The sequence below is a fragment of the Dama dama genome, chromosome 12, assembly GCF_033118175.1.
Source record: "Dama dama isolate Ldn47 chromosome 12, ASM3311817v1, whole genome shotgun sequence".
Taxonomy (NCBI): domain Eukaryota; kingdom Metazoa; phylum Chordata; class Mammalia; order Artiodactyla; family Cervidae; genus Dama; species Dama dama.
Window position 1 is genome coordinate 75,402,404 of NC_083692.1, and position 25,931 is coordinate 75,428,334.

Sequence of the window (25,931 nt, forward strand, 5' to 3'; positions counted from 1 at the left end):
TTCTGATGCATTGCAGAAAAAGTAATGAAATCAGAACTAATTCAGATGGGCTTTTTATCTTTTTATTTTGCAGTGATTAGATTCACAGGCAGATGCAAAAAAAAATACAGAGAGATTCCATGTACCCTTCTCCCAGTTTCATCCAATGGTTTTATCTTACATAATTCAAATATGGTTTTAAAACCTTCTGTGACCACAGCTGAGCCCACTTCATCCCTGCCTTGTCAGAGGCAGATCCTGGATTTGGGGGGATATCAGAAAGAGCTTCGGGAAGGAAAAGGATGCAGGAATCTCTGGAAGAGCAGGTCAGAGAAGATAACTTAAAACTGCAGGGGTCCAAGGTGAGAAGGTTGGAAGGAAAAGAGGTCAGAGAAAGAATACAGGATGACTAAAGAGGTTGGAAGTATGGGGGAGAGACTGAACGGGAGACTGAGAGCTGAGGGGGATGTCCTGGAGAAATGAAGCTAATATGAGTCTAAGACTCTCAGGGAGGGTCTTACAGCTAGAGATACCCACAGTATGGGTGAGCAAGTGGAGGGAATTGTAAGGGAGATGGGGAGGACCCAGAAGGGAAAGGTGGCAGGGGAGAGGATTTGAGACTTGGAACCAGTGCCATGGTGTGAGCTGAGGCTCTGGGACTCCGGCCAGGATTCAGGATCTGGCCCAGTAGATGGACAGTCGCTGCCAACTGGACACAGTCAGCTTCTTGGGTGGGTAAAACAGTCTGTGGAAGAGGGAGAATGGTGGCAGGGGTGGTGGGGGGAGGGAAACAAGACCGAAAAGGCCTAGAAGACAGTACAACTTTGCATGGTGACCAAAAGTCTGGACATACTTCCTGCCTCCCCGGTCTCTTGGGAGGAGACTCTGCCTGCCTGTGAAGCCAGAAAGGAAACCTTGTACCAGCAATCTGAGCTTCGGGAGTGGGGACAGGCTAGTGTGTAGCAGCGGCCGTGGGTGGGGGAGTTGGGGGAGTGGTTTCAGACCGAAGGCCTCCCTTCCTAGTAGAGGCCAATGATATCTATGGGTGCACCATCGTACTTTTCAGAGCAGAGCAGATAGAGCCTTTGGTTGGTCAGGGTGGTATTGTAGCGGCAGCTGGTGGGCGGCTGTTTGGTGTACAGGGAGCAAATTGTGAGCGGGATGGAGTCCTGGGTGAGCGTGCAGTATTCATTGTAATTCTCACAGAAGCTCTCACTGTACTTGCAGAAATTCCAGACGACTGTCCAAGGGGCATGTAAGACATAATGGATCTTTGGGCAATACCAGCTTTCTTGCCTGCCCCGGACATAGGACATCAGACCATTGCAGTAACCTTGGAAACCTTTGGCGTAGTCAACCTTGGGATAGTCAACGTGTAAGGTACGGAAGTTCTTGATGGCAAACTGAGTCCTGATGTTTTCAACCAAAGCTGGCCCTAGAACAACCTGGAGGAAGAGGAGCTGGGCCACAGGTGGTGCCATTCTTCCTGCTGGCAGAGTTAAGGTGGTTGAAGACAGAGGTGGGCCTGGGTGGCTGGCTGTCCCTGCCCAGAGCCTCCAGTGTGCCCCCAGCCTCCCCAGTGTGGCCTCCCCTATGCCTTCCAGGCCCAACTGTCCCTCAGAGATCATCCAGCCTAAGTCGTCATGCATCAGAGAGAGGAGACATTTGCCCAAGGTCACCCCACTGGTCGGCCACCTCTAGCCATTCCCCCTGTCCCTGGGTCTACCTTAGAATCTCAGCTTCACCCCATCCCTCCGGGAGCTGTGACACTTACGAAATAAGAGGTCCAACTGGTCCTTGGATAAGAAGCTCTTCGTGGTTACCCTGGCCCGGTTAGTCCTTCTGGCAAAAATGCAGAGGGTCCAGAAGTGACAGGCTCAGCAGCACTTCCCTGACTGCAGCTGAGGAGGGACGAGAGCTGGAAGGCAGCAGGACAGAGGCGGAGTCTTCTTGCCTGAGGCCAGGGACAGCCAACAGGTGAGAGAAGAGGCTAGGAAGGTTGGTGGATAAAGACTGGTGTGGGAGGAGGGCATGTCCCCTGGGTTTGAGGAGCCCCTGGGCTGAGGGGGCTGGATGAGGAGGAGGAAAGAGCCATTTACCTTCTGCTGTCCTCCTCTCTGGTGTCATCAGAACACTAAGTTCTGGCCTCCTTGCCAGAAGTCCTGTGATTCTTACGCTTCCTTTGATGTCTTCTCTGGTTCACAGGCCCTGCTCCCGTGGAAAGGTGATAAGGAAAGCACCGTCATGTTTCTGAGAAACAAGGTGCTGCTTATTCCTGACCCTCAGAGAACAGGGGGTCTCCCACTCTCTCATCCCACTCCTGGGGGCCCCGGGGCCATATATACAAGGGAGCCTCCCTGCCGCCTGAATGCTGGGCAAAGAATCAAAGACCATTCTGTGGACCCCTCACCGTCTCCATCATCAACTACACTCCAGTGGTGATCACACTGACCCTGTAACCTCAGGCCCTTTAGCGTCAGAGCACTCCTGGAAACCTATGAGTGCTGACCTCGAAGGCTCAAAGTTGTCAGGTGGGAGTAGACAGCATAGCCTGGGCTTGAGGTGGTGTGGGCCGGTACCCAATAGATCAGATTCTTTCTGTTAAAAAAAGGGGGGTGGGCAGGCTTTTAAATCTTTTTCGTAAACCCGTGCCCCTTCACAGTCCTTGACTTCCACAGGCCTCTTGGCCTTGCCTCCAGAACCTGTTGTCTGGTTGTGTCTTAGGACAGCTTACCATTTTCTCCCTGGAGAGCAGGAAAGGGGAGTCAGAACAGAACTCTGAGTGTTCCAAGGCCGGTGTGTGATTCAGAAAGGGTAGGGGGCATGGGGAGATGCATGGGTATTCCTCATTCACAGCCCCCTTAACCTTGCTGGGTTTTTTTTTTTTTTTCTTTTTTTTAAGAAGTTTTCTTTTAATTATTTGTTTATGGCTGTGCTGGGTGTTCATTGCTGTGCACAGGCTTTCTCTACTTGCAAAGAGCAGGGGCTACTCTCTGGTCATGACGCCCAGGCTTCTCTTTGCAGTGGCTTCTCTTGTTGCAGAGCATGGGCGTACAGGCTTCAGTTGTTGTGGCTCATGGGCTCTAGAGCGCAGGCTCAGTAATTGTGACACAAGGACTTAGTTGCCCCAAGCCATGTGGAATCTTCCTGGACCAGGGACCGAACCAGTGGTTCCTGCATTGGCAGGAGGATTCTTATTCACCGCACCACCAGGAAAGTCCAAACTTGCTCTTTCTGACAACACAAGGTAGACTCCAAAACCAAACCCATCCTCCTCCAACTTGCTTTCCCTCCTGCCTTGTCCATTTCCTCAGTTACCTCTACGAGAAATCTGAGAGTGATCCTCCACCTTACCCTCTCCCTAATCCCATCCGTTTGGAGGCAGTACTGCAAGATGGTTAAGAGCAAAGCTTTTGAGCCAAACAGACCAGGAATTGAATCCTGGCTCTGATACTTCCCAGCTGTGCACCATCGATCTTAGTTCACTAAACCTGTGTAAGTTTCAGCTTCTTCATCTGTCAGTGAGGGCAATATTCCATACCTCGAAGCAGTATTAGGATTCATTAAGATGTATATCAGGAGCTCTTAGCCCAGGGCCGGGCACTGGTATGAGCTCGAGTCCATCAGTCACGCAGCCCTGACAATCTCTTAACTAAAATTTTCCTTGAACCTGTCTCTTCCATTCCTATTCCTTCCCCTGCTCAGGATCTCCCTTCTCTCGGATGCGACACACTCCCAACCACAAGAGGACTCTCCATCTCATGGGACAGAAGACCTCCATGACGTGTCCCCCCGCCCCACCCATGTCTCGAACTGCGTCTCCATCCCTGCCCGCTTCCACCACATCTTATTCACCTCACCTCCTCTACCCAGAATGCCACTCTCTCCTCCCACCCTCACCCCCATGCTCAGTTCTTCTGAGCCAGTTCATGTGGAGATCAACCCAGAGATCGTGTTTAAGACGCCTCTGTTTGGCGCATCTCCTTAGGGAAGTGTGCACAGCCAGGCAGGTGAGGGGAAGGCCCACACAGGCAGGTGGTTCATCTGCATCCTTCAGGCTGGTCTATCAGCCAGCATCCTGTGGGAGCCCAGGTGGGGTGGTGCCAGAGCCCGGCTGACTCAAGTCTTTGTTTTGAGGAAGCTACTAGCATTGTGTGGCCCCAGTCTCAGAGCATGCCACCTCTTCCCTATTTGCTCAAGGCTGCAGCTTCCTGTGAAAGAGAAAGGGGCTTTTTGTGCCTCTTGGTCTTCCACTTCCTTCATTTGCTACTCCCCCTTCATCACTGACCTCCACTTGCACAATTACAGAAATGGAACAACACATCATAAAAAGTTTAGGACATGAGCTCAGGTTAGCCTACTGGGCTTCTGTTTCCTCTTCTAGAGGATGGGATTGATGCCTTCCTTTCCTCATGAGGCTGTGAGAATAAAATGAGACAGTCAGTATGGAAATGCCTTTTAGTCATTAAACAATATATAAATGGATAACTAGTTATGGTCCTATACCAACTTACTTTTTATTCCCAACTCACTCCACATTGGCAAGTCTTATATTCCCCAAATGAGTCAAGTGACCTCCCTACATCCCCACTGCCAGCCTAGAGCCCTCAGAGTATTGCCTGACTTAAATTCATCTTCACCAAGCTTTATATTAATCATGCCCCATGCTAATTGCTTGAAAATACTTTAAAATTGTTACATACTACGTGAAAAGCATTACAACAAGTATTGGGGGAAATAGAAAAGTAAATGAGACAGTTCCAGTCCAGATTAAATTTACAATTCAGTAGGAACAACACAGGTATGCACATATGTGACAAAGTCATGATTGTGGGACCAGAAAAAGTGCTGAGTGTATGATTGGCCTTTGAGTTTCAATCTGCAATCCTTGTGGTTTGGTCTTTAAAGTCCCATCCTGATCCATAGTATTGCTTCATCCATTCTGACATTCTTGCCGTGGTTTCATCTGCTTCTGAGGCCTGAGATTTGTGAAATTGTTACCCCATTACACTGGACTTTACTTATACAACAATCATCCTAGAGATGAAGAAACTAACTTTTAGAGAGGGCCAGCAGCGTGCTTGAGGCCACACGTCTAATTCAGTGGTTCTCCAGGAAGAGCAGTTAGATCATGTCTGGGGACTTTTTTGTTTGTCCCAACTGGGAGGCGCTACTGGCCTCTAGTGGGTGGAGGCCAGAGAAGCTGCTCATCTTAGATCGCATAAGACATCTTACATGTCTTGCATCACACAAGACAGCTCCCACAGCAAAGAAATACCCAGATGGAAATGTAGCTTGTGCTGAGGTTGAAAACTTCTGGTCTAATGACAGAATCAGATTCCCTAACAAGAGCAAACTTATTTATACCTTACATATTGAAAAGGATTGGTAAATATCTAAGACTTAGAGATTTTTTGTTCATTTGGTTGTTTGACTTCGCTTGTGATGGTGCTGGTTCTTCTGCCAGCAAAAGGACTACTGACAGTTCATCACTGAAACAACCTTTTGCTATTTTTTCCTCTGAAACTGACTCTCTGCATATAGCCATGTTCACATTCTCTCCCTCCTCCCCTCCCCAGTGGTAGGATTCTAGAACCACTGGCTAGACTGACAAATGCAAAAATGATTCCCTGTGATCGAAGGGGAGCCCTAGGTGAGCTCACTGCAATCTTGGTGGCTTTACCTTTGCCCTTTCTAACTCAAACGGTTCAAATAGCAAACTGTCCTGGGTTGTCCTTGAACTCAAAGGATTGTTGCAGCCATTTCAACCTCCCTGTCGTAGTTTGACCTTCACCCCAGGGTTAGAGTTCAGCAGCTGCACTGTCAGTTCCTTAACTGGGACTGGGATCATTCAGGTGATACCACCTGGGAATGGGATCACTCAAGGGCAGGACGAATGCCTTCTAACCTAGAATTTGAGTCATTTAGGGTCACTAACTGCTATACCCTTGGGAGGAGTATAACAGATGGTCCTTGTCTTCTGGGAGTTGACAGTCAAAACTGGAGGAAAACAAATATATATGAGGAAATGACCAACGACTCAAGGCAGAAAATTACACATTTTGAAGACAGTAAATGTAGGAATTTAAAGACGAGGGAGATCCCTCTGAATTAGGAAGGTCAGAGAAAGCTTTCTGGAGGGAAATTGAAACCTTCAGATGGGTCTCAAGGAACAGGTAAGTGGAGATAAAGAGAATTATGAGCCTACTGTCTAGCACATGGAATCCTGCTTAATGTTACGTAGAAACCTGGATGCAAGGGGAGTTTGGGAGAGAATGGATAGAAGTATGTGTGTGTCTGAGTCCCTTTGCTGGTCACCTGAAAGCATCACAGTGTTGTTCATTGGTTATATTCCAATACAAAATAAAATTTTAAAAATATAAAGAGCATGTATAATATATATTTTAGAAACTTTATGAATTTTTGCCTAAAAAATTTATGACATTTTGATTCCACTTGTTTGACTTAGTATGAATAGAATACTAGATTTCTAGTTAAAAGAAATAGATATGCATCAAGCAACAACGTTTCACTGTATAGCACAGAGAGCTATAGTCAGTATCTTGTAATAACCTATAGTGGAAAATAATCTGAAAATAATGTATGTGTGTATGTATAACTGAATCACCTTACTGTGTACCTGAAACATTGTAAGCCAACTGTACTTCAGTAAAATATACCGAAGGAGGAAAAAAAGCAAGATAGTTGCAGCCTCAAAGCTTGAGAAAAAAAAAAAGAGGGAGTGGGGAGAATTATGAAAGGCATGTTTGAGGAAAGAAAAAAAAACAGCCTGGCTGAGACTGAGGCACTCAGTGGGAGAAAAGTCAGAGACAAAGTTAGAAAGGTAGGTTTGCCAGATTGTGGCAGACCTTGAGTATCAAGCTAAGGAATTTCTAACTTACTCCATAGACAAGTGAGGAACTGGCAGGAGCTTGCGGGACAGAGTGATCTGGTGAGGCCTCTCAACCCCAGACCAGGTTCCCCACGCCTACATCCTGGCTGGTCTAAAGGCACTGGTCTAGGAGCCAAGGATTCCAACCTTCTGTCACTGCTGCCTCTTACAGATCCCAGCTGTTCCAGGAGAGGTCATGAGAATTCAAAGACCCAAAGCGAATCCCACATCTGACCCCAACTTGCCATTTGTTTCACTTTCCTCGTCTGCAAAAATGAATCCATTACCTTTATTTATCCTAGGAGCAACACAGATTAATAGAACCTGGATCTGCTCCTGCTTGGAGGGAAAGGCTCATGGGCTTTCCGTGAGTCTCCAGAGGCTGTGTAGAACTCCAGAAAGAGAGCCTGGGCTCTGAAGGGTGGGCACCAATCCAGGTTTGGCCTCCTCTCTCCCAGCCCCCCCGCAACCCCTCCCAACGAGGGCTAGAGGAAGTAGCAGCTGTTGTCCTGTGGGGAAGACAGGCAGAGGTCCACCTGGCACCGTTGGGATTTTCACAACACCCACCCCAACAACTTTAAACACACACACACATACACCATACACCACACACACACACACAGCAGTGGCCCAGGGAGAGGTTAGGCCAAGAGCAGAGATTATGGCACTAGAGGGAGAAGGAGGCTACCTTACATCCTTGCAAAGAGGCTTGCTTCCCTCTCATCTTCCCTCCCACCATTTTGTCTTCTTCTCTTCCCTCTTTAATTTTTCTTTTCTCCCTTCTGCCAGACTTCCCGACCAGTCCTTGGCCTGACGCCTGACTCCTTTTGTTCTCCCTAACCTTATTCCCCTTCCTCCATCCTTTCTCACCCTGTGAATGCAGTGACGGAAACGTGGCAAAATTATCCTACCGAGTGCAAAGCAAAGCAGATCTTGGAAACTGTATAGTTTCAGTGAATAAATAAACGAAATCACCTGCCTTATCCAAATAATGGAGACAAAGTAAGGGTTTCAGCCCGAACTGTGTAAACAGTCGGTTTAACTGTTCAGTTCTCACGTGCAAACCTAAATGTTGACTCCCTCTTCCCTTTGACCTGAGACAGCATGGCCGTGTTTACTTTCACAGAGCACTAAAGTAGACTTTTTTTAGAACCCCACGCCATGAAGTCGAAGAGCAAACTGGATAATTATGTTAACAGGAAAACACAAGAGCGGAGGGCAGTGCAAGCTGCGGAGTGGAATCATCTCACTCTAGAATAATAAGAAGTGAGGAGGAGTCCGGCAGGCAAGGAATCCAAATGAGCTCTTGGCCTTTCCACCCCCTCTCTAACCCCAGCCTCCAGTCCAGGGCAGGACTGGCCTGGGCTGATCTGCATTCTGTCCACATTCTGCTTTAACCCTTGGATTTTATCTCCAAACATTTGCATTCCTACAGCAGCAGAGGCATAATTCTCTACCCAGAAGCTCAAACTACAAAGAATCAGGCACCTGAACAAAGCAGTGAAAGCTGTTACCACGCCAAGGCCTCACCAAGGGGGAGCCAGGGGAAACAGAGGCCTGTGTCAACCTGCTCCTGGTTCTCTGTTGCCATCTAGTGGTGTTTCTCACTCCGACATCATTTTTTCTTCCAAAGAGTCTCCATCCTGACCCACAGCTGTGCTCTCTAGCTACTAAAATGACGTCCCCAACCTCAAAACAAACACCCCACCTCCCTGACTCAAAACCCTAACTTCTGGACCAGAACACAAACTGTATGACTCAGGTTTGCATGACCTGGATGGTTCGTGGGACTTCTCTGCAGTCACATCCACACAACAGCCAGGGGATCTTTAAACAGATAGATCTTCTATTTCTCTGCTTTTTTTTCTTTTTTTGCTATACAGCTTGCAGGATCTGCTTCCTGATCAGGGATTGAACTCAGACCATGGCAATGAAAGTCTGGACTCCTAGTCACTAGGCCACCAGTGAACTGTCTCTATTCCTCTGCTTAGAACCCTCCTCGGCTCCCGCTGTGTACACAGCAAAATGTGTCTGCATGCTCAGCTTCTCAGTCATGTTCGACTCTTTGCAACCCCATGGACTGTAACCTGCCAGGCTCTTCTGTTCATGGAAACTTCCAAGCAAGAATACTGGAGCAGGTTGCCATTTCCGGGGGATCTTCCCAGCACAGGAATCCAATCTATGCTTCCTGTGTCTCCTGCACTGGCAGACGACTCTACCACTGAACCACCACAGTCCTTTCTTTTTTTTCTTTTTTCAGCCCTCCACCACAGTCCTTCCAATGGTCTCTGAGGCTTCCATGATCTGGCCTCTGGACCCCTCTGACCCCATCACTCACCTGCTCCAGCCACACTGGACTCTTTACTGTTCCTCCAGCCCCCCAGGCATCCATCTGCTTTAGGGCCTTTGCAGTGCTGTCCCCTCTGCTTTTTCATACTGGAGAGGGGACAGCATCACTATGAACAAGGCTAGTGGAGGTGATGGAATTCCAGTTGAGCTATTTCAAATCCTAAAAGATAATGCTGTTAAAGGGCTGCACTCAATATGCCAGCAAATTTGGAAAACTCAGCAGTGGCCACAGGACTGGAAAAGGTCAGTTTGCATTCCAATGCCAAAGAAAGGCAATCCCAAAGAATGTTCAAACTACCACACCTTTGTACTCATCTTACACGCTAGCAAAGTAATGCTCAGAATTCTCCAAGCCAGGCTTCAACAGTATGTGAACCATGAACTTCCAGGTGTTCAAGCTGGTTGTAGAAAAGGCAGAGGAACCAGAGATCAAATTGCCAACATCCGTTGGATCATAGAAAAAGCAAGAGAATTCCAGAAAAACATTTACTTCTGCTTTATTGATTACGCCAAAGCCTTTGTGTGGATCACAACAAACTGTGGAAAATTCTTTAAGAGATGGGAATACCAGACCCTGACCTGCCTCCTGAAAAATCTGTTTGCAGGTCAAGAAGCAACAGTTAGAACTGGACATGGAATAACAGACTGGTTCCAAATCGGGAAAGGAGTACGTCAAGGCTGTATATTGTCACCCTGCTTATTTAACTTAAATGCAGAGTATATCATGCGAAATGCCGGGCTGGAGGAAGCACAAGCTGGAATCAAGATTGCTGGGAGAAATATCAATAACCTCAGATATGCAGATGACACCACCCTTATGGCAGAAAATGAAGAGGAACTAAAGAGCCTCTTAATGAAAGTGAAAGAGGAGAGTGAAAAAGCTGGCTTAAAAGTCGACATTCAAAAAACTAAGATCATGGCATCCAGTCCTATCACTTCATGGCAAATAGATGGGGAAACAGTGACAGACTTTATTTTCTTGGGCTTCCAAATTGCTGCAGCTGGTGACTGCAGCCATGAAATTAAAAGACACTTACTCCTTGGAAGAAAAGCTATGACCAACCTAGACAGCATATTAAAAAGCAGAGACATCATTTTGCTGACAAAGGTCCATCTAGTCAAACCTATGGTTTTTCTAGTAGTCATGTATGGATGTGAGAGTTGGACTACAAAGAAAGCTGAGCCCTGAAGAATTGATGCTTTTGAACTGTAGTGTTGGAGAAGACTCTTGAGAGTCCCTTGGACTGCAAGGAGATCCAACCAGTCAATCCTAAAGGAAATCAGTCCTGAATATTCATTGGAAGGACTGATGCTGAAGCTGAAACTCCTCCAAACTTTGGCCACCTGATGAGAAGAACTGACTCACTGGAAAAGACCCTGATGCTGGGAAAGATTGAAGGCGGGAGAAGGGGATGACAGAGGATGAGATGATTGGATGGCATCACCAACTCAATGAACATGAGTTTCAGCAATGGACAGGGAAGCCTGGTGTCCTGCAGTCCATGGGATTGCAAAGAGCTGGATACGACTGGCTGAACAAACTGAACTGAATCCCTCTGCTTGGAGCCTTCTTCCCCAAACAAGCATAAGTTCACTTTCTCACCTTCAAGTGTTTTTCCAGTCACCTACTTCAATGACCCTGTTTAAAAAATCACTGCCTACCAATCTCCATTTGTTCTTTTTTCCTTAGTAATGATCACTTTGAGCAAAATATGTTTTGTTTTTTTTTTTACTGTATTTCCTCCAATGTAATGTAAAGATTCTATTCCCTCAATGAAATGTAAGCATTCCTAAGGTAAAGATTTTGACTCTTTTATTCACTGGTATATCCCAAGCTCCTTGACCCATGTAGATGCTCAATAAATACTGACTATGTGAATGAACCTGAATCCACTTTTCTGAGATCACTTACACTTAAAAGTAAATCCTAAAAAGAAGGACACTGTTCATGTCAGTTTTCTAGGCCTTCCCATCCACGTGTAGTGATGCTTCTCTTCCTTGGTATCTCGGTTCTTCTGAGTCTCCCACACCAAGCTCACTGGAGCCACAGGAGCAGCATTGACTCCAGCCTTCCACACAGCTGTAACTGCCACAAGGAACAGAGAACACAGGTGGAGGAAGGTCTAGTTAGCTGTGGAGCAGCATCACCACCAGCGGCATTCTCAACTTTGGACACTAAGTGCTGAAAATTTTAATAAAGCAGTAAGGAAAAGAGTGAAGGATGAGAGGTGTTGGGCATCATCTCCAGGTAAAGCCAGGTGACCTTGCTTGACCCTGGAACAGGAGGAACCCAGAAAGATGAATCACTGTAGAATGGTTGAGTTGGAATGGTGCTGGGAATAGTGGCTGTGATGATTGGTCCATTTCCCTGTCTCCTCCAAAAGATTAGTAATAAGTCCTGATGACAGGAAGTCTTGCAAAGTAACCTTCTAGGCTATTCCATCTGATCCATCTCAGATCAGAAAAAAGCAACCCTTACCACCACAGCCATGGGCTCGTCCCAGAATCAGAACCAGAGGTATATATAGGAGAGGATAAATGACAGATGAATTTGGGGTAGACACCTTGGTCAAGTGTTTTATCAGAGTCATCACAATCTTGTGGCTAGAGGCCAGATCTACTCTTTGAGTATGCCAATTCAGACTTCCTCATTGCTAAAGATGTTTAGGCAGGTGTACTAGCTCCACTTAATACACTTGGAATATGTAAGTGGAAAGACATGACCCTGATTCATTTCCTGATCCAAGGCTGCTCCCCAGCCCACACCCAAATAAAAGCACCACAGGCCAGGCCAGCTCTTAAGGAGTTCATGGTGGGAGAGGAGGCCCTCAGAGATCTGAAGACCAGTGGAGGGAAGGTGTGTCCACTGAGTCGGCGTTGCAACAGGAAGACTCCTTGACGAGGTGAGGCCACAGAAAGATGTGGGTGAGGAGAGAGGACAGGGAAGGGATGGGTTCTGGTCAGATAAGAGTACCCTCAGGTGAGTGACAAGGTGGGCAAAGGAGGGACTCAATGTGGAGGGATGAGGACACACAGTGGGGAGAGGAGAGAGATGCTAGGGGCTGGGGGCACAAAATGGGGCTTTGGAGGAGATGGGGATGGAGTCATGGAGGGTACAAAACAGAGAAAAGGATAGAAACAGGGACATAGAAGGAAGGAGGTGAGGGAGAGGAGACGGAGCAAGGAGTAGGAGACGTGTGGGACAGAATGAATGAAAGAAGATAGGGACACAAGATGAGGGGGATAGCGCCCTAGGATTATGGGAAGGGGTCATAGCAGCTGTGGGCACACAGAGAAGACAGGAGGAGAAAGACAGGCAGAGGGAGGAAGGAGACAGAGGGGGAGGGAGATGGTGATCCACTGGAAGGAGCATGTTCAGGAGGGCTAATTTCCACCTCCTGCTCTCCATCCCCAGAGACCCCAGTCCTCCCTTCCAACTGTGCCCCCTAAGAGAGATGGCGCCAGCCAGAACAGGATTCTGCCCTCTGCTGCTGCTCCTGCTGCTGGGGCTGTGGGTGGCCGAGGACCCAGTCAGTGCCAGGCCTGGGAACATGACCCCAGCTCAGTGGTTTGAAATTCAGCATGTGCAGCCCAGGCCTCAAGGCTGCAACGCTGCGATGCGCAAAATCAACAAGTTTTCCAAACGCTGCAAAGACCTCAACACCTTCCTACATGAGTCCTTCTCCAGTGTGGCCACCACTTGTCAGACTCCCAACAAAGCCTGCAAGAATCATAAGAAGAACTGCCACCAGAGCCAGAAGCCTGTATCCCTGACCGACTGTAAGCTCACCTCAAAGAGATACCCAGACTGCAAGTACAAGGAGAAGAAACGGGTCGCTTCTTACATCGTGGCCTGTGACCCTCCCAAGAAAGGGGACTCTGGGAAATTCAAGCTGGTTCCTGTCCACTTGGAAAAAGTCCTTTAGGTTTTCAGCCTTCCTTGCGCTTGAGCTAATTCCCTCTCCAGGCCTCTGAACCGCTCCTCCACCCAGAAGCTTCTCTTCTGACATCTCTTGGGACACTTCCTGGCTCAAGCTCCTCTGAAAAGATAGAGGCCTGAAGGGCTGAGGTGATGATACCTTAGCAGGCTAAGCTCTGGAAGAGATGGTGATCTCTCTACTTTTTATTGCTGTTTTTTCATAGGTTTATCCCCAATAAGCTTAGGGGTGTGGGTTCCTTGGTCTGTGCCTCATACATCTCTCCCGTGCCCTATCTTCTTATGGCAGCATGGCGCGAGGAAGAAAGGACTGGAAAAAGCGTGTATGGGATTTAGGAAAGAGTTACTCCCGTTCCTAAACTAGGCCTCTTCCCCAACCCTGATGTAGTGGTGAGGTGTCCTGTGTGCAGGGAGGCGGCCGGAAGGGAAGAGAAGGAGACCATAGCACATCACAATGATCCGGCATTTCAGGCTCTTCATGGTGTGTCCATGGGCGTCCCTTGTGAGACAGACTTGACAGAGATTACTTACTTCTTTAGGGATGAGGAAATTGAGGTTTCAGACGGCTTTATTAAAGAGCTTGTCAGGGAGGTTCGTAGCAGAATTTGGACTTGAAACCGGGTCTCCTGACTCTGCCTGCAGTGCACTTTCTAGTTTATCACTGGGCCTGAAATGGAGAGCTCTGCAGGGACCAGGGGGTACTGGGTGAGAGTTCACCCGTGAGGCAATGTCGGAGAGCTCGGCAGAGCCAGTTACGCCATGCTGGCTGCAGGAAAGGTCATTACCTCTCTAGCCAAGGGACTGCTGCTGAGGTGTTCCAAGGATCGTAATCCTCTCTCTTCCCTGCACCCCACCCCCACCCCGCCGCTCTGCCCTCCCGCCTCTCCAGCCCACTACTCTTCTGTCCTGGGCCATGGGCCTGGCTCTGGCTGGCTGGATGGCTTAGCCCTGAAGGCACAGTGCGTCAGGGAAGTGTCCCAGCTTCATCCCGCTGTTCCAGGATCACATTTCCCTTGACCTCAAGGGACTTCCGTGGCCCAGTGCCTGCTTGTCACAAACAAGCTCGTGGGAGCTGCCAGAGCTTCCTTCCTCCCGATAATGATCTCTCCTGCTTGGTGCTTCCCTGGCTCTCCACTCTGGCTGTCCGCCCAGGCCAGAGGGGTTGAGATGTGGAAATGCCACCTCCCTGTCCCCCAAGGGCTGCAGACACCAGTTCTCCCTTCCTGGTGAGCAGAACTGGAACAGAAACTATTGGTTTCTGTCGGCTCAGGGCTGATAGCCTCCCACTCATAGCCCCCACCCAGCATTGCCTGCAGCCCTGACCATCACCAGCCCCTTCTCTCTCCCTTAATCTCAGTCCCAAACTTCACTATGCCCATGCCCACCCTAGCTGAGCACCTAAAGACTACCTTGTTAGACCTTCCCTCCCCAGCTGCGGAGTCTACTGCCTACCTGTCCCTTCCCAACACTCCAGTGTTCCTTTATGCCTTACCAGAGTCAGGTAAGCTTTGGAGCCAGATACAATTGGGTATAAATCTTGGTTCAGTCCTTTGTGACTACATGTCCTCAAGAAAACCAGCACCTCTTTGCAACTATGTTTCCATGCATATTGGAGTAATACCACCTACCCAATAGGATTTCAAGAAGACTTAGAAATGACACTTTTGAAGTCTCAGTCAACCCCTGGCACTGGTAGGCAGTCAATAATAATAGCTAGTAGCAGGTAGTAATAGCAATAACCCTATCATATCCACTTTTGGCTAGACAGACTGGGTGGTTTGAGATGGTGAGGGAAGGGATGGGAAAACAATGGGGAGCAAAACGTTGAACACTCCAAGCCAAGTGTGGGGCCAATACATTGACGAGCCTTAAAAGTAGAGGGGCAGTAAGTATATTTTATAGCCAAATGACTGCATGTAAAGTCTACATATCTATGGTCACTGTGCTATACATTTATCACTCTAAATAGATGATTTTCAACTGAGGTATATGGATAACCATGACTGACGGGTAGCTGATTTTTTGCTTTTCACTGTTTTCTTCTTTAACAACTCTTTTTATACTCTTTATTGATGATTTTTCTTATGGATATTATGGTTGTGGAAGACATCCTCCTCATAAACTTCTTAAGTGGCTAAAATTAATGTATTCTCTCAAAATAAAAAGAATTTCCAAATATAATTTTTTTTCTTGAAGAACTCATAATCTCAATAGTAGCTAAAAATTAAGCATAATTCTAAAGCAATCTATGATGATAGTGGTCAGAATAGTGGTAGACTTAGGGAGTACTAACTGGGAAGGTATAGGAAGTAAGCTGGAAATGTTTGATTCCTGCTCTGGATATGCTTACTTTGTGAAAATTTACTTAGTTGCACATTTATGATCTGTGTACTTTACTGCATGGAAATTATGCCTCAATTTTAAACTCTTCCCAAAAAGTATAGTTTTTAAAGATTAGTTTATCTAACATGAGAAATGCTAATACATCAATTCACAAATATTATAATAAAATAAAATCACAGAATCATGATCTAATCCATTTCTATCATCCTACTTTGTACTATTTGTTAAATTAAATAGTAGTTGTACTATTTACCCACACCAGGGTATGACATAAGCTCTCTTGGAGGAGGTCATCAGTAACCCCATAGAGCCACCAGAACTTACACAGGACTGGGGAAACAGACTCTTGGAGAGCACAAACAAGACCCTGTGTGCACCAGGACCCAGGAGAAAGGAGCACTGACCCCACAAGAGACTGACTCAGACTTGCCTGTGAGTGTCCAGGAGTCTCCGGCGGAAGCGTGGGTCAGCCGTGGCCTGCTGCAGGATCAGGGGCACTGAGTGTGGCAGTGCATGCACAGGACCTTTTGAAGGAGGTCACCATTATGGCCAGGTCAGTAGGTGCCCAACATGCTACTGGAGAAGAGTGGAGAAATAACTCCAGAAAGAATGAAGAGACAGAGTCAAAGCAAAAACAATGCCCAGTTGTGGATGTGACTGGTGATGGAAGTAAAGCCCAGTGCTGTAAAGAACAATATTGCATAGGAACCTGGAATGTTAGGTCCATGAATCAAGGCAAATGGAAGTGGTCTAACAGGATGGCAAGAGTGAATATCGATATTTTAGGAATCAGCAAACTAAAATGGACAGGAATGGGCAAATTTAACTCAGATGACCATTATATCTACTACTGTGGGCAAGAATCCCTTAGAAGAAATGGAGTAGCCCTCATAGTCAACAAAAGAGTCCAAACTGCAGTACTTGGGTGCAATCTCAGAAATGACAGAATGATCTCTGTTCATTTCTAAGGCAAACCATTCAATATCACAGTAATCCAAGTCTATGCCCCAACCAGTAACACTGAAGAAGCTGAAGTTGAACAGCTCCATAAAGACCTACAAGACCTTCTAGAACTAACATCCTTTTCATTTAAGGGGACTGGAAGGCAAAAGTAGGAAGTCAAGAGATACTTGAGTAACAGGTAAGTTTGGCCTTGGAGTACAAAATGAAGCAGGGCAAACCTGACAGTTTTGCTGAGAGAACACACTGGTCATAGTAAACACCCTCTTCCAACAATACAAGAGAAGACTCTACACATCGACATCACCAAATAGTCAATACCAAAATCAGATTGATTATATTCTTTGCAGCCAAAGATGGAGAAGCTCTATAGAGTCAGCAAAAACAAGACGGGGAGCTGACTGTGGCTCAGATCATGAATTCCTTATTCCCAAATTCACACTTAAATTGAAGAAACTAGGGAAAACCACTAGACCATTCAGGTATGACCTAAATCAAATCCCCTACAATTATACAGTGGAAGTGACAAATAGATTCAAGGGATTAGATCTGATAGAGTTCCTGAAGAACTATGGATGGAGGTTCTTGACATTGTACAGGAGGCAGTGATCAAGACTATCCCCAAGAAAAAGAAATGCAAAAAGGCAAAATGGTTGTCTGAGGAAGCCTTACAAATAGCTGAGAATAGAAGAGAAGTAAAAAGCAAAGGAGAAAAAGAAAGATACACCCATTTGAATGCAGAGTTCCAAAGAATAGCAAGGAGAGATAAGAAAGCCTTCCTCAAAGATCAATGCAAAGAAATAGAGAAAAACAGTAGAATGGGGAAGACTAGAGATCACTTCAAGAAAATTAGAGATACCAAAGGAACATTTCATGCAAAGATGGGCACAACAAAGGACAGAAATGGTATGCACCTAACAGAAGCAGAAGATATTAAGAGGTGGCAAGAATACACAGAAGAACTGTACAAAAAAAGATTTTCACTACCCAGATAACCACAATGGTGTGATTACTCACCTAGAGTCAGACATCCTGGAATGCGAAGTCAAGTGGGCCTTAGGAAACATCGCTACAAACAAAGCAAGTGGAGGATATGGAATTCCAGTTGAGCTATTTCAAACCCTAAAAGATAATGCTATTAAAGTGCAGCACTCAGTATGCCAGCAAATTTGGAAAACTCAGCAGTGGGCACAGGACTGGAAAAGATCAGTTTTTCATTCCAATGCCAAAGAAATGCAATGCCAAAGAATATTCAAACTACCTCACAATTGCATTCATCTCACATGCTAGCAAAGTAATGCTTAAAATTATCCAAGCAGGCTTCAACATTACATGAACTGTGAACTTCCAGATGTTCAAGCTGGATTTAGAAGAGCCAGAGGAAACAGGGACCCTGGTTCCTGGTTCCTGGTTCCTGGTAATTTCCCAACATCTGTTGGATCAGCAAAAAAGCAAAAGAGTTCCGGAAAAACATTTACTTCCACTTTATTGATTATGCCAATGCCTTTGACTGGGTGGATCACAACAAACTGTGGAAAATTCTGAAAGAGATGGGAATACCAGACCACCTGACCTGTCTCCTGACAACTCTGTATGCAGGTCAAGAAGCAACAGTTAGAACTGGACATGGAATAACAGACTGGTTCCAAATCGGGAAAGGAATATGTCAAGGCTGTATATTGTCACCCTGCTTATTTAACTTATATGCAGAGTACATCATGCGAAATGCTGGGCTGGATGAAGCACAAACTGGAATCAAGATTTCCAGGAGAAATATCAGTAACCTCATATATGCAGATGATACCACCCTTATGGCATAAAATGAAGAACTAAAGAGCCTCTTGATGAACGTGAACGAGGAGAACGGAAAAAGTAGGCTTAAAACTCAACATCCCGAAAACTAAGATCATGGCATCCAGTCTCATCACTTCATGGCAGATAGATGGGGAAACAATGAGAATAGTGACAGACTTTATTTGCGGGGGCTCCAAAATCACTGCAGATGGTGATTGCAGCCATGAAATTAAAAGACGCTCCTTGGAAGAAAAGCTATGACCAACCCAGACAGCATATTAAAAAAGCAGAGACATTACTTTGCCAACAAAGGTTCATCTAGTAAAAGCTATGGTTTTTCCAGTAGTCATGTATGGATGTGAGAGCTGGACTACAAAGAAAGCTGAGTAGCGAAGAATTTATGCTTTTGAACTGTGGTGCTGGAGAAGACTCTTGAGAGTCCCTTGGACTGCAAGGAGATCAAACCAGTCCATCCTAAAGGAAATCAGTCCTGGGAGATCATTGGATGGACTGATTCTGAAGCTGAAACTCCAACACTTTGGCCACCTGATGAGAAGAACTGACTCATTTGAAAAGACCTTGATGCTGGGAAAGATTGAAAGCGGGAGGAGAAGGGGACGACAGAGGATGAGATGGTTGGATGGCATCACTGACTCAGTGGACATGGGTTTGAGCAAGTTCTGGGATTTGGTGATGGACAGGGAAGCCTGGCATGCTGCAGTCCATGGGATCACAAAGAGTTGGACGTGACTGAGCGACTGAACTGAACTGTACTGTTTATTGAAATATTGTAAATATTTTTGGCTCAAAAAGCATATAAAGTTTTTTTTCTAAAGTTATCCTGGTAATCTATACTCTTCTACTATTTATATAACTGTCAACTAATGAAAATAGAAAAATAAAATATAAATAAAAATAAGAAACTATTTTTTAACTGAGAATTATTAATGAATTTTATATGTAGTATAAGCTTTTGTGCTTGTGCTCATTCTCAGCTGCCCAGTTGTGTTCAACTCTTTGTGATCCTTTGGACTATAGCCCGCCAGGCTCCTCTGTGCATACGATTCTTCAGGCAAGAATACTGGAATGGGTTGCCTGCCTTCTCCAGGGGGTCATCCCTACCCAGGGATCAAACCAACGTCTCCTGCATCTCCTGCACTACAGGCAGATTCTTTACCTCTGAGCTACAGGGGAAGCCAAGTATAAGCTTTTACAATCAATAATTACATTTTCCTTAAAATAATAATCATGTATTTGTATTTCCACCGACTGATAGAATTTCAACTTTTAAAGTTCAGAAGGAAAATTTCACTTCCAGTTACATTCAGAGTGCTCACCAATATTTGAAAGAGCTTATTCCGATATTAACAATGAACCCAAATAACCTGACTTGTTTCCTACGAATGCATTAACAGATTAGATTTGACAGTCACCCATTCCTTCACATGATCTTGATCACAGCCAAGTTCAGGGATGCCAGGAATTATGTTGAAATAAGCATTGGGCTATTCAGACTTTGAAAGGCCAAAGCTGAGGTCCAAAACGAATAAGAGCTTTGCACCAATTACCAAGGTTGCATCTTGACACATTCTTACTTGAAGGCTGAAAAATGGGAAAAGAAGACTGATTAGTTGTGAGATATCTGTTCCTGGGGGTGGCAGCTTGAAGGGGGAGGAGGGTGTCCAGGGAGGTATTGCCCAGTCTTGGGTAGATGGCTCTAAAGGAAATTGTTTCGCCCTGGATCTATCTAAGGAGCAGAAATGGCATCTCATAAAGAACATAACCCAATACTGGAGCTAGTGTGAGCTAACTTTCTAGGCATGAGACTATCTGAGGTAGACTAGGTAGGGGAATTTTGACATGACTCTAGTTGCTCCAAAGTCACCAGGCTCTGAAGAAAATGACCCACAGACACTATGAAGAGGGCCAGCTGAGTCAAAGCAGAGAGAAGGGTCCTGATCTCAAGGGCATGTTGTAGGAAGAGGAAATGCCCTTGAGACTGGAAACTTTTTCCTCACATCCACTCGGATGGCCCTCTTCATAGTATCTGTGGCCCTAAGGGGTGACCTCAGAGCTACAGCAGCAGAAAACAAACCAATAACAATACTCAGGGAAGAGCCTTCTTGACAAGAACCTCGCCTGATTTCACCACATTTCTCCTGTGCTACTGCACAACTGGGCCTCCAAGACAGCTTTGAAAACTTCAGATCCTCATTCTAAAGTCCTCCTTCTACCCTCTATTCCACCTGGAGAGAGAAACAGCAGTCACAGCTCTTACCAGGATGTTTTCCTGTGCAGGATTTCAAAGCCAGTATGCATGGGAACATCCATGAAGCCATGGGGACATGAGAAAACATTGCTAGTGAGGCTTCATAGGAAGTTCACGAGAGGAGAGGCAAGGAAAGATGTCTACCTGTAATGGAAATGTGCCCATGAAGGAAAGTCCTCTTGACTTAGAGAAACTGGAATTTCCTCATCCGTGTAAAGGTCATCAACTTCAGAGTATTGTACACATTAAATGTGATAACATACACAAAGCACTTAGTACAGTGGCTGGTGTTCAGGAAAAGTTTGAGAAATGCAATCATTTATATTTATTACTCTGATGTCAAATGTTGAATGGCCAAATCTCTGATGGAGCAGGCCTGACTTCCGTAACAGAAGAACAGAGGACTTAAACAAAGAAGGCCGAGCTCCTCCTCAGCCTCCTCTTGTCCAAAACGATTCCCAGCAAAGAGGAGATAAGGTAAGGTTCAAGATTAGACAAAAAGGACAATATGCATTAATTTCTCTGCTCTCTCTGCAGTGAAGTGGGAGCAATGTTTTCAATTAGAGGGGAAAGAAAGCTATTGAACATTTCTATTAAGACTATGTAATGGGTTTTTCTCATCTCTACCATCCGTGAATCCAAAGATGTGGAAAGAAGACAAAGGAATTAAGGTCACTAACTTTTGAGAGTATCCTCCTTACCAGCTCCTCTCCAAAGAGTTCAATTATCACAGCAGTTGATGGAGAGAAGTTCCTAGTTACATTTCCACTTCCCTTCCTGAGTCATTTAAACTAGTCCTTAGGTAAGCTTACTGTCCCTTCATTCTATCATGGAAGACCTCTTGTATTTTTCCCACCCTCTGATTCAGCTTCATTTGCTAGTCTGTCTTCCATTACATAAAACTACCACCAAGGGTGGTCCACTGCTTTCCCATGGATTGTTTACAATGGTAAAATAATCACCATTGTTACTTTCTCTGATCTTCACCTTGGAAACTTAATTGAAGTTACACATTTAAAACAAACTGTACACTTGAAACTAATACAATATTGTAAACCAACCATATTTTCATTATAAATAAATAAACTAGCAAACAAACTGACCTGGTATGAATCAGTACAAATTCCTGCCTGGGCCATGGCATTCACATCTGCATAGCTTTAGACTCTTTCAGTAGATATTCACAAAATGATCTCATAAGATGCTGTATCCAGTGACCTCAGAGATCATCTAGTAACACCCTCCCTATTTTGCAAATGAGAAAAATGAAACCCAGGGAACCTAAGACCCTGTGATTAGTTTAAGTAAGAACTCATGTTTCTTGAACCAGTCCAATGACATTTCCAAAGTGTTATTCCAGTTAAAGCTCCCAAATGGATCTCAGACATCTTCCAAGGTCAAACTCACAATACATGACTGGCAAATCAATCAGCAAATGGGCAGGTTCCCAGATTGAGACAAAAGCATGTTCATCGAAAACAGAGAGTTCAGTGTCCATGATCCTGAGGTGTTTACCTTTCTGCTGCTCACCTGTGGACTACACCCACTTCACCTGAATGCTTGCACTGTATCAATGAGATGGAAAAAACAAAATAGCACCCAAGAACTTGATGGTAAACTCGTCAAGCATATCCCTGGGCCATGCCTGTTGGAGACATAAATAAGGGCACAGAGCAAGAACAAAGGTCTTTACTCTCCATCTGCTGTTTGGGGCCAAGGTGAAAGCATTGCAGAGATCCCATTGGGTGGACCTACAGATGGGCCTGAAACATCCAACATCTTTTATCTTTGGTAAGGGTTATCATGCTTTACCCTCAAGGTTGGCACATCCAGGGCTGGGTGTTCATGGTCAACTAGAGCCCTCAGAGCAGTGTTTCTCAGACTTTCCCCTGAAGTGCTAGTAATGGCAGAGGAGAATTAATTAAACACTAAGTCATGTCCCGTAGGCATGAGCTTTCTCTGAAGCCTTTTTCTTTCACTTAATTAATATTTATAAAATAGCCACATGCATAGTTGTTTTATATCTTAGACTTTAATTTGTGGTCATAATGAATCAATGTTAATTTCCTGGTTTTGATGCCTATGCCATGGTTATGCAGGCAGGCATACTTGTAGTTAGGAAATGTTCATTTTGGTATGAAGGGGCAATAAAGCACTTGGTCTGTAACTTAGTCCCAAACAGTTCAGCAATGTTAATAAAAATTAGGAAATATGGGTGAAGTATACAGCGGAGCTCGGTGTCCTATTCCTAAAACATATATAACTTTGAAATTATTTCAAAACAGAAACATTTGAAAATTATTTTTTAAACAATTGATTTCAATGTTTCAATATAGTTTTATTTTGTGTAAAAAACAATGCTTCAAATTACTTCCTTTCCCCTCCAAAATATATGTTTTGGTAAAATTGGGAAAGAAGACATTTATCTCATAGCTTTGTGTGCACTTTGTGCATATCTGCATTCAACCTAGACTAGGAATACAGTCGCCTTAATGACGTTTTCTTTAATTCGCTCTCTGTGGACTGTGCCTCTGACCGATATTTCTCTTAAAGAACTGGATGAGGGTTCAGCACACATTTTTCATTTTGGCTTGTTCTTTAACTGCATAGTGCAGTCCTGTATTATTTAGAGTGTTACTAATTTATGCCTTTTTTTTTTTTCTTAATTTTGTAAATAGAATTGGAAAAAAAACAATTTGGGCTGCTATTTTAAAACAAGCCAAAATCCAGAAATTTTTTGAGTAACAGGGAGTGAATGCCCACCTTTCAACTCTTTGCAGCCCCATGGACTGTACAGTCCATGGAATTCTCTAGGCTGGAATACTGGAGTGGGTAGCCTTTCCCTTCTCCAGGGGATCTTCCCAACCCAGGGATCGAACCTAGGTCTCCCGCATTCCGGGCAGATTCTTTACAAGCTGAGCCACCAGGGAAGCCCACCTTTCAGTCATTCTCTAAAAATTTCACTTTAAAAATTTTAAATATAGCCCAAATATCATTTACCAATGTTTATTCATACCTTAAAGGGGAATCATATTTGGTTCTGGTTTGTTTTGCATTCTTCCCCTCAAGGCTTACAATTTTTAGAAATTTCTTTACGGGTGAATCACTATGAGAATGAAAAACAGAAGTCTTATCAGGGAAAAAATAAGAACTGGACAAGGAAGATATGATAACCACAGAGCCAGCGCAGTAGGAAGGTTCTTCACATCTAAAAATGAGAAAAGAAACATGGAGCACTTGAAACTGGGACCTAGAATCCCCTCAGTAAGTGTTCATTCAGACTGTTTTTATCACTGTCATCATCACCCCTGGGAGGTCTGAATACTGAACACAGGGTTGAAGTAAGTCAAAAGCCACAAAACACATGCAAGGGGAGACACAGACCCCCAGGCTTGTTGGATTGAGGACCAACATCCTCTCCTGCTTGAGGACAGATCCTATAAAGAGGGACAAAGGGAGGCAGTCCACCCACTGAAGCACAATCATGCTGGACTGGATGCCCTGAGAAGGCCCCAAAGAGCTTCACAGTAGAGAAAAATGGAGCTGGTAAGAGAGAGGGTCAGCCACTGAGAACAGAGATTTCCTGTGATAGCACTCTGAGGCTCAAAGTTTAAAAACCAGAATCCAGGACATCTTATGGCCATGGGTCTTCCCCTCCAATTCTCTTGGAGGAGAATCCTTCTTAGAGAGATTCCTTGTCAAAGTTTCTGGCAAGCTCCTGCCTCAGCCTGAGACCAATCCAGCTCCTCTATCTAGCCTGGCTGTAGACTCAGTGCCAAGACCACGAGTCCCAGCAAGCAGAGCAAGGAGGATCTTCAGAGAATCGCAGGCAAGGTAGCCCTACGGTCCTTCAGAGATACCCTGGAGCAGGGCTCTGCCCTTCAGGCTGCTCATCCTTCTAGCATCCCTCTGGGTTTTTCCAGCCTGAGCTTGTATCTACCCAGCTTCCTGGACTTTCATTCTACTTGCATTTTTCTCTTTTCTCCCTCTTCCCTCTCTCCTGAGGATATCTATATATATATTTACAAAGTAATTGAGGAGCTGAATATTCACAATCTCAGTCTCCTCTCTGAATTAGAAGGGCAATAGTGTTTCACAGCAGAGCTGTGGGGCATCAGGGCACCCATCTTCAGGGCATCCACGGTCAAGACTTCCATCATTAGGAGTAAGTACAGCTTCCAGGCACCTGTCCTGGCCCCACGTGGTACTCACGGATGTGTGAGCTATTCGGCAGAAAGTTAGCTGAGAATCTTCCATACTGTGCCCAAAGAACCTGATCACTATCAGCAGCCACCTGCCTCCTGAAGTTAACGTTATACCTTCATTCAGCTTGCCTCTTGGTGAGTTTTACCTCAGGGCATCTGCACCCCAGCCTGCCTCATCCTTGGCACCTATGGAAAACATAGTCAGCAACAGCTCCTTTCATGCATAGTCAGGAGTAACTTAGCCAAGCCAGTGAAGCTTCCCGCTGGTTACTCAAGCTGTCCTCGGAGACCTCTATGAACAGATCCCACCAAAGCCCTCTATTGAGGTGCCAGGAATCAGTTCTGGGCAATGGCACACAAGATCCAAGCAGAGGACCAGAAAATGTACACACGGCCCATTTTCCACTTAGCCACTTGCGGCCATTTGTAGTGGTCCTGGCCACACCTACACCAGTCTTGCTCTTCCAGAACCCCCTTCTTCCTGAAGAGGCTGCCCCTCGCCTCCAGGGTAAAGCCTGACAACCATTATGAAGGTGGCATTTGTAGTTTAATGACTACCCCAGCCCAGCAACAGATAGACTTTTCTGGCCCCCTCCTCACACCTCCTCAGTTCAGTTTAGTTCAGTAGCTCAGTCATGTCCGACTCTTTGTGACCACATGGACTGCAGTATGCCAAGCCTCCCTGTCCAACACCAACTCCCAACTCCCAGAGCTTACTCAAACTCATGTCCATTGAGTCAGTGATGCCATCCAACCATCCTATCCTCTGTCGTCCCCTTCTCCTCCCGCCTTCAATCATTCCCACCCTCAGGATCTTTTCAAATGAGTCAGTTCTTCACACCTCCTAGGCTATCCTGGAAAAACTGGTCTCTACAGAATCAGTGCTTATTCTCCACTCACCCTCTTGGAGCTACCTTTGGGGTCTTCCTGCAGGATCTCTTTTCACTTTCTAGTCTGGCCACTAGCACTTTGATGGTTCCTCTTGTTTCACGGAGTCTTTTAGAAATTATTCTTTTTAGAAAATATTTAGAAATGATTATGCTTTTTAGAAATTATTCAACTGAAACTCTTTAGGTTATAAATGATGAGGAGACTAAGAGGACAAGAGTGGCGATTCAGTTCAACACGCAGTTACTGAGTATCCCTCTGAGCTATCCCAGCTTTCTGGAGATTGAGAAGCATGAAAGGACCTGATTTCTGCCC

General features: G+C 45.4%; 2 protein-coding genes across 3 annotated transcripts; one reads left to right on the forward strand and one right to left on the reverse strand.

The window, feature by feature from the left end:
• Positions 1 to 75: 75 nt before the first annotated feature.
• RNASE13 (ribonuclease A family member 13 (inactive)) lies at positions 76 to 1,889 on the reverse strand. Of its 2 annotated transcripts, none has more exons than XM_061157719.1 (2): positions 1,754 to 1,889; positions 76 to 1,468 (listed from the first exon to the last, which is right to left on the reverse strand). In XM_061157719.1, the coding sequence occupies exon 2, from the start codon at positions 1,458 to 1,460 to the stop codon at positions 999 to 1,001; it is 462 nt and encodes a 153-aa protein (XP_061013702.1). In that variant the 5' UTR covers positions 1,461 to 1,468; positions 1,754 to 1,889; the 3' UTR covers positions 76 to 998. The 2 variants fall into 2 exon arrangements, with proteins under 2 accessions (XP_061013702.1, XP_061013704.1); XM_061157721.1 differs by having other exon boundaries at positions 76 to 1,465; positions 1,754 to 1,880.
• Positions 1,890 to 12,040: 10,151 nt separating this feature from the next.
• Positions 12,041 to 13,146, forward strand: LOC133067331 (ribonuclease 7-like). The gene is made up of 2 exons (XM_061158480.1): positions 12,041 to 12,123; positions 12,636 to 13,146. The coding sequence occupies exon 2, from the start codon at positions 12,676 to 12,678 to the stop codon at positions 13,144 to 13,146; it is 471 nt and encodes a 156-aa protein (XP_061014463.1). The 5' UTR covers positions 12,041 to 12,123; positions 12,636 to 12,675.
• The last annotated feature ends 12,785 nt before the right edge of the window (positions 13,147 to 25,931 follow it).

Excerpts from the sequence above, each read along its gene's own strand:
- RNASE13 (XM_061157719.1), bottom strand. The coding sequence starts at position 1,460 with ATGGCACCACCTGTGGCCCAGCTCCTCTTCCTCCAGGTTGTTCTAGGG.
- LOC133067331 (XM_061158480.1), top strand. The coding sequence starts at position 12,676 with ATGGCGCCAGCCAGAACAGGATTCTGCCCTCTGCTGCTGCTCCTGCTG.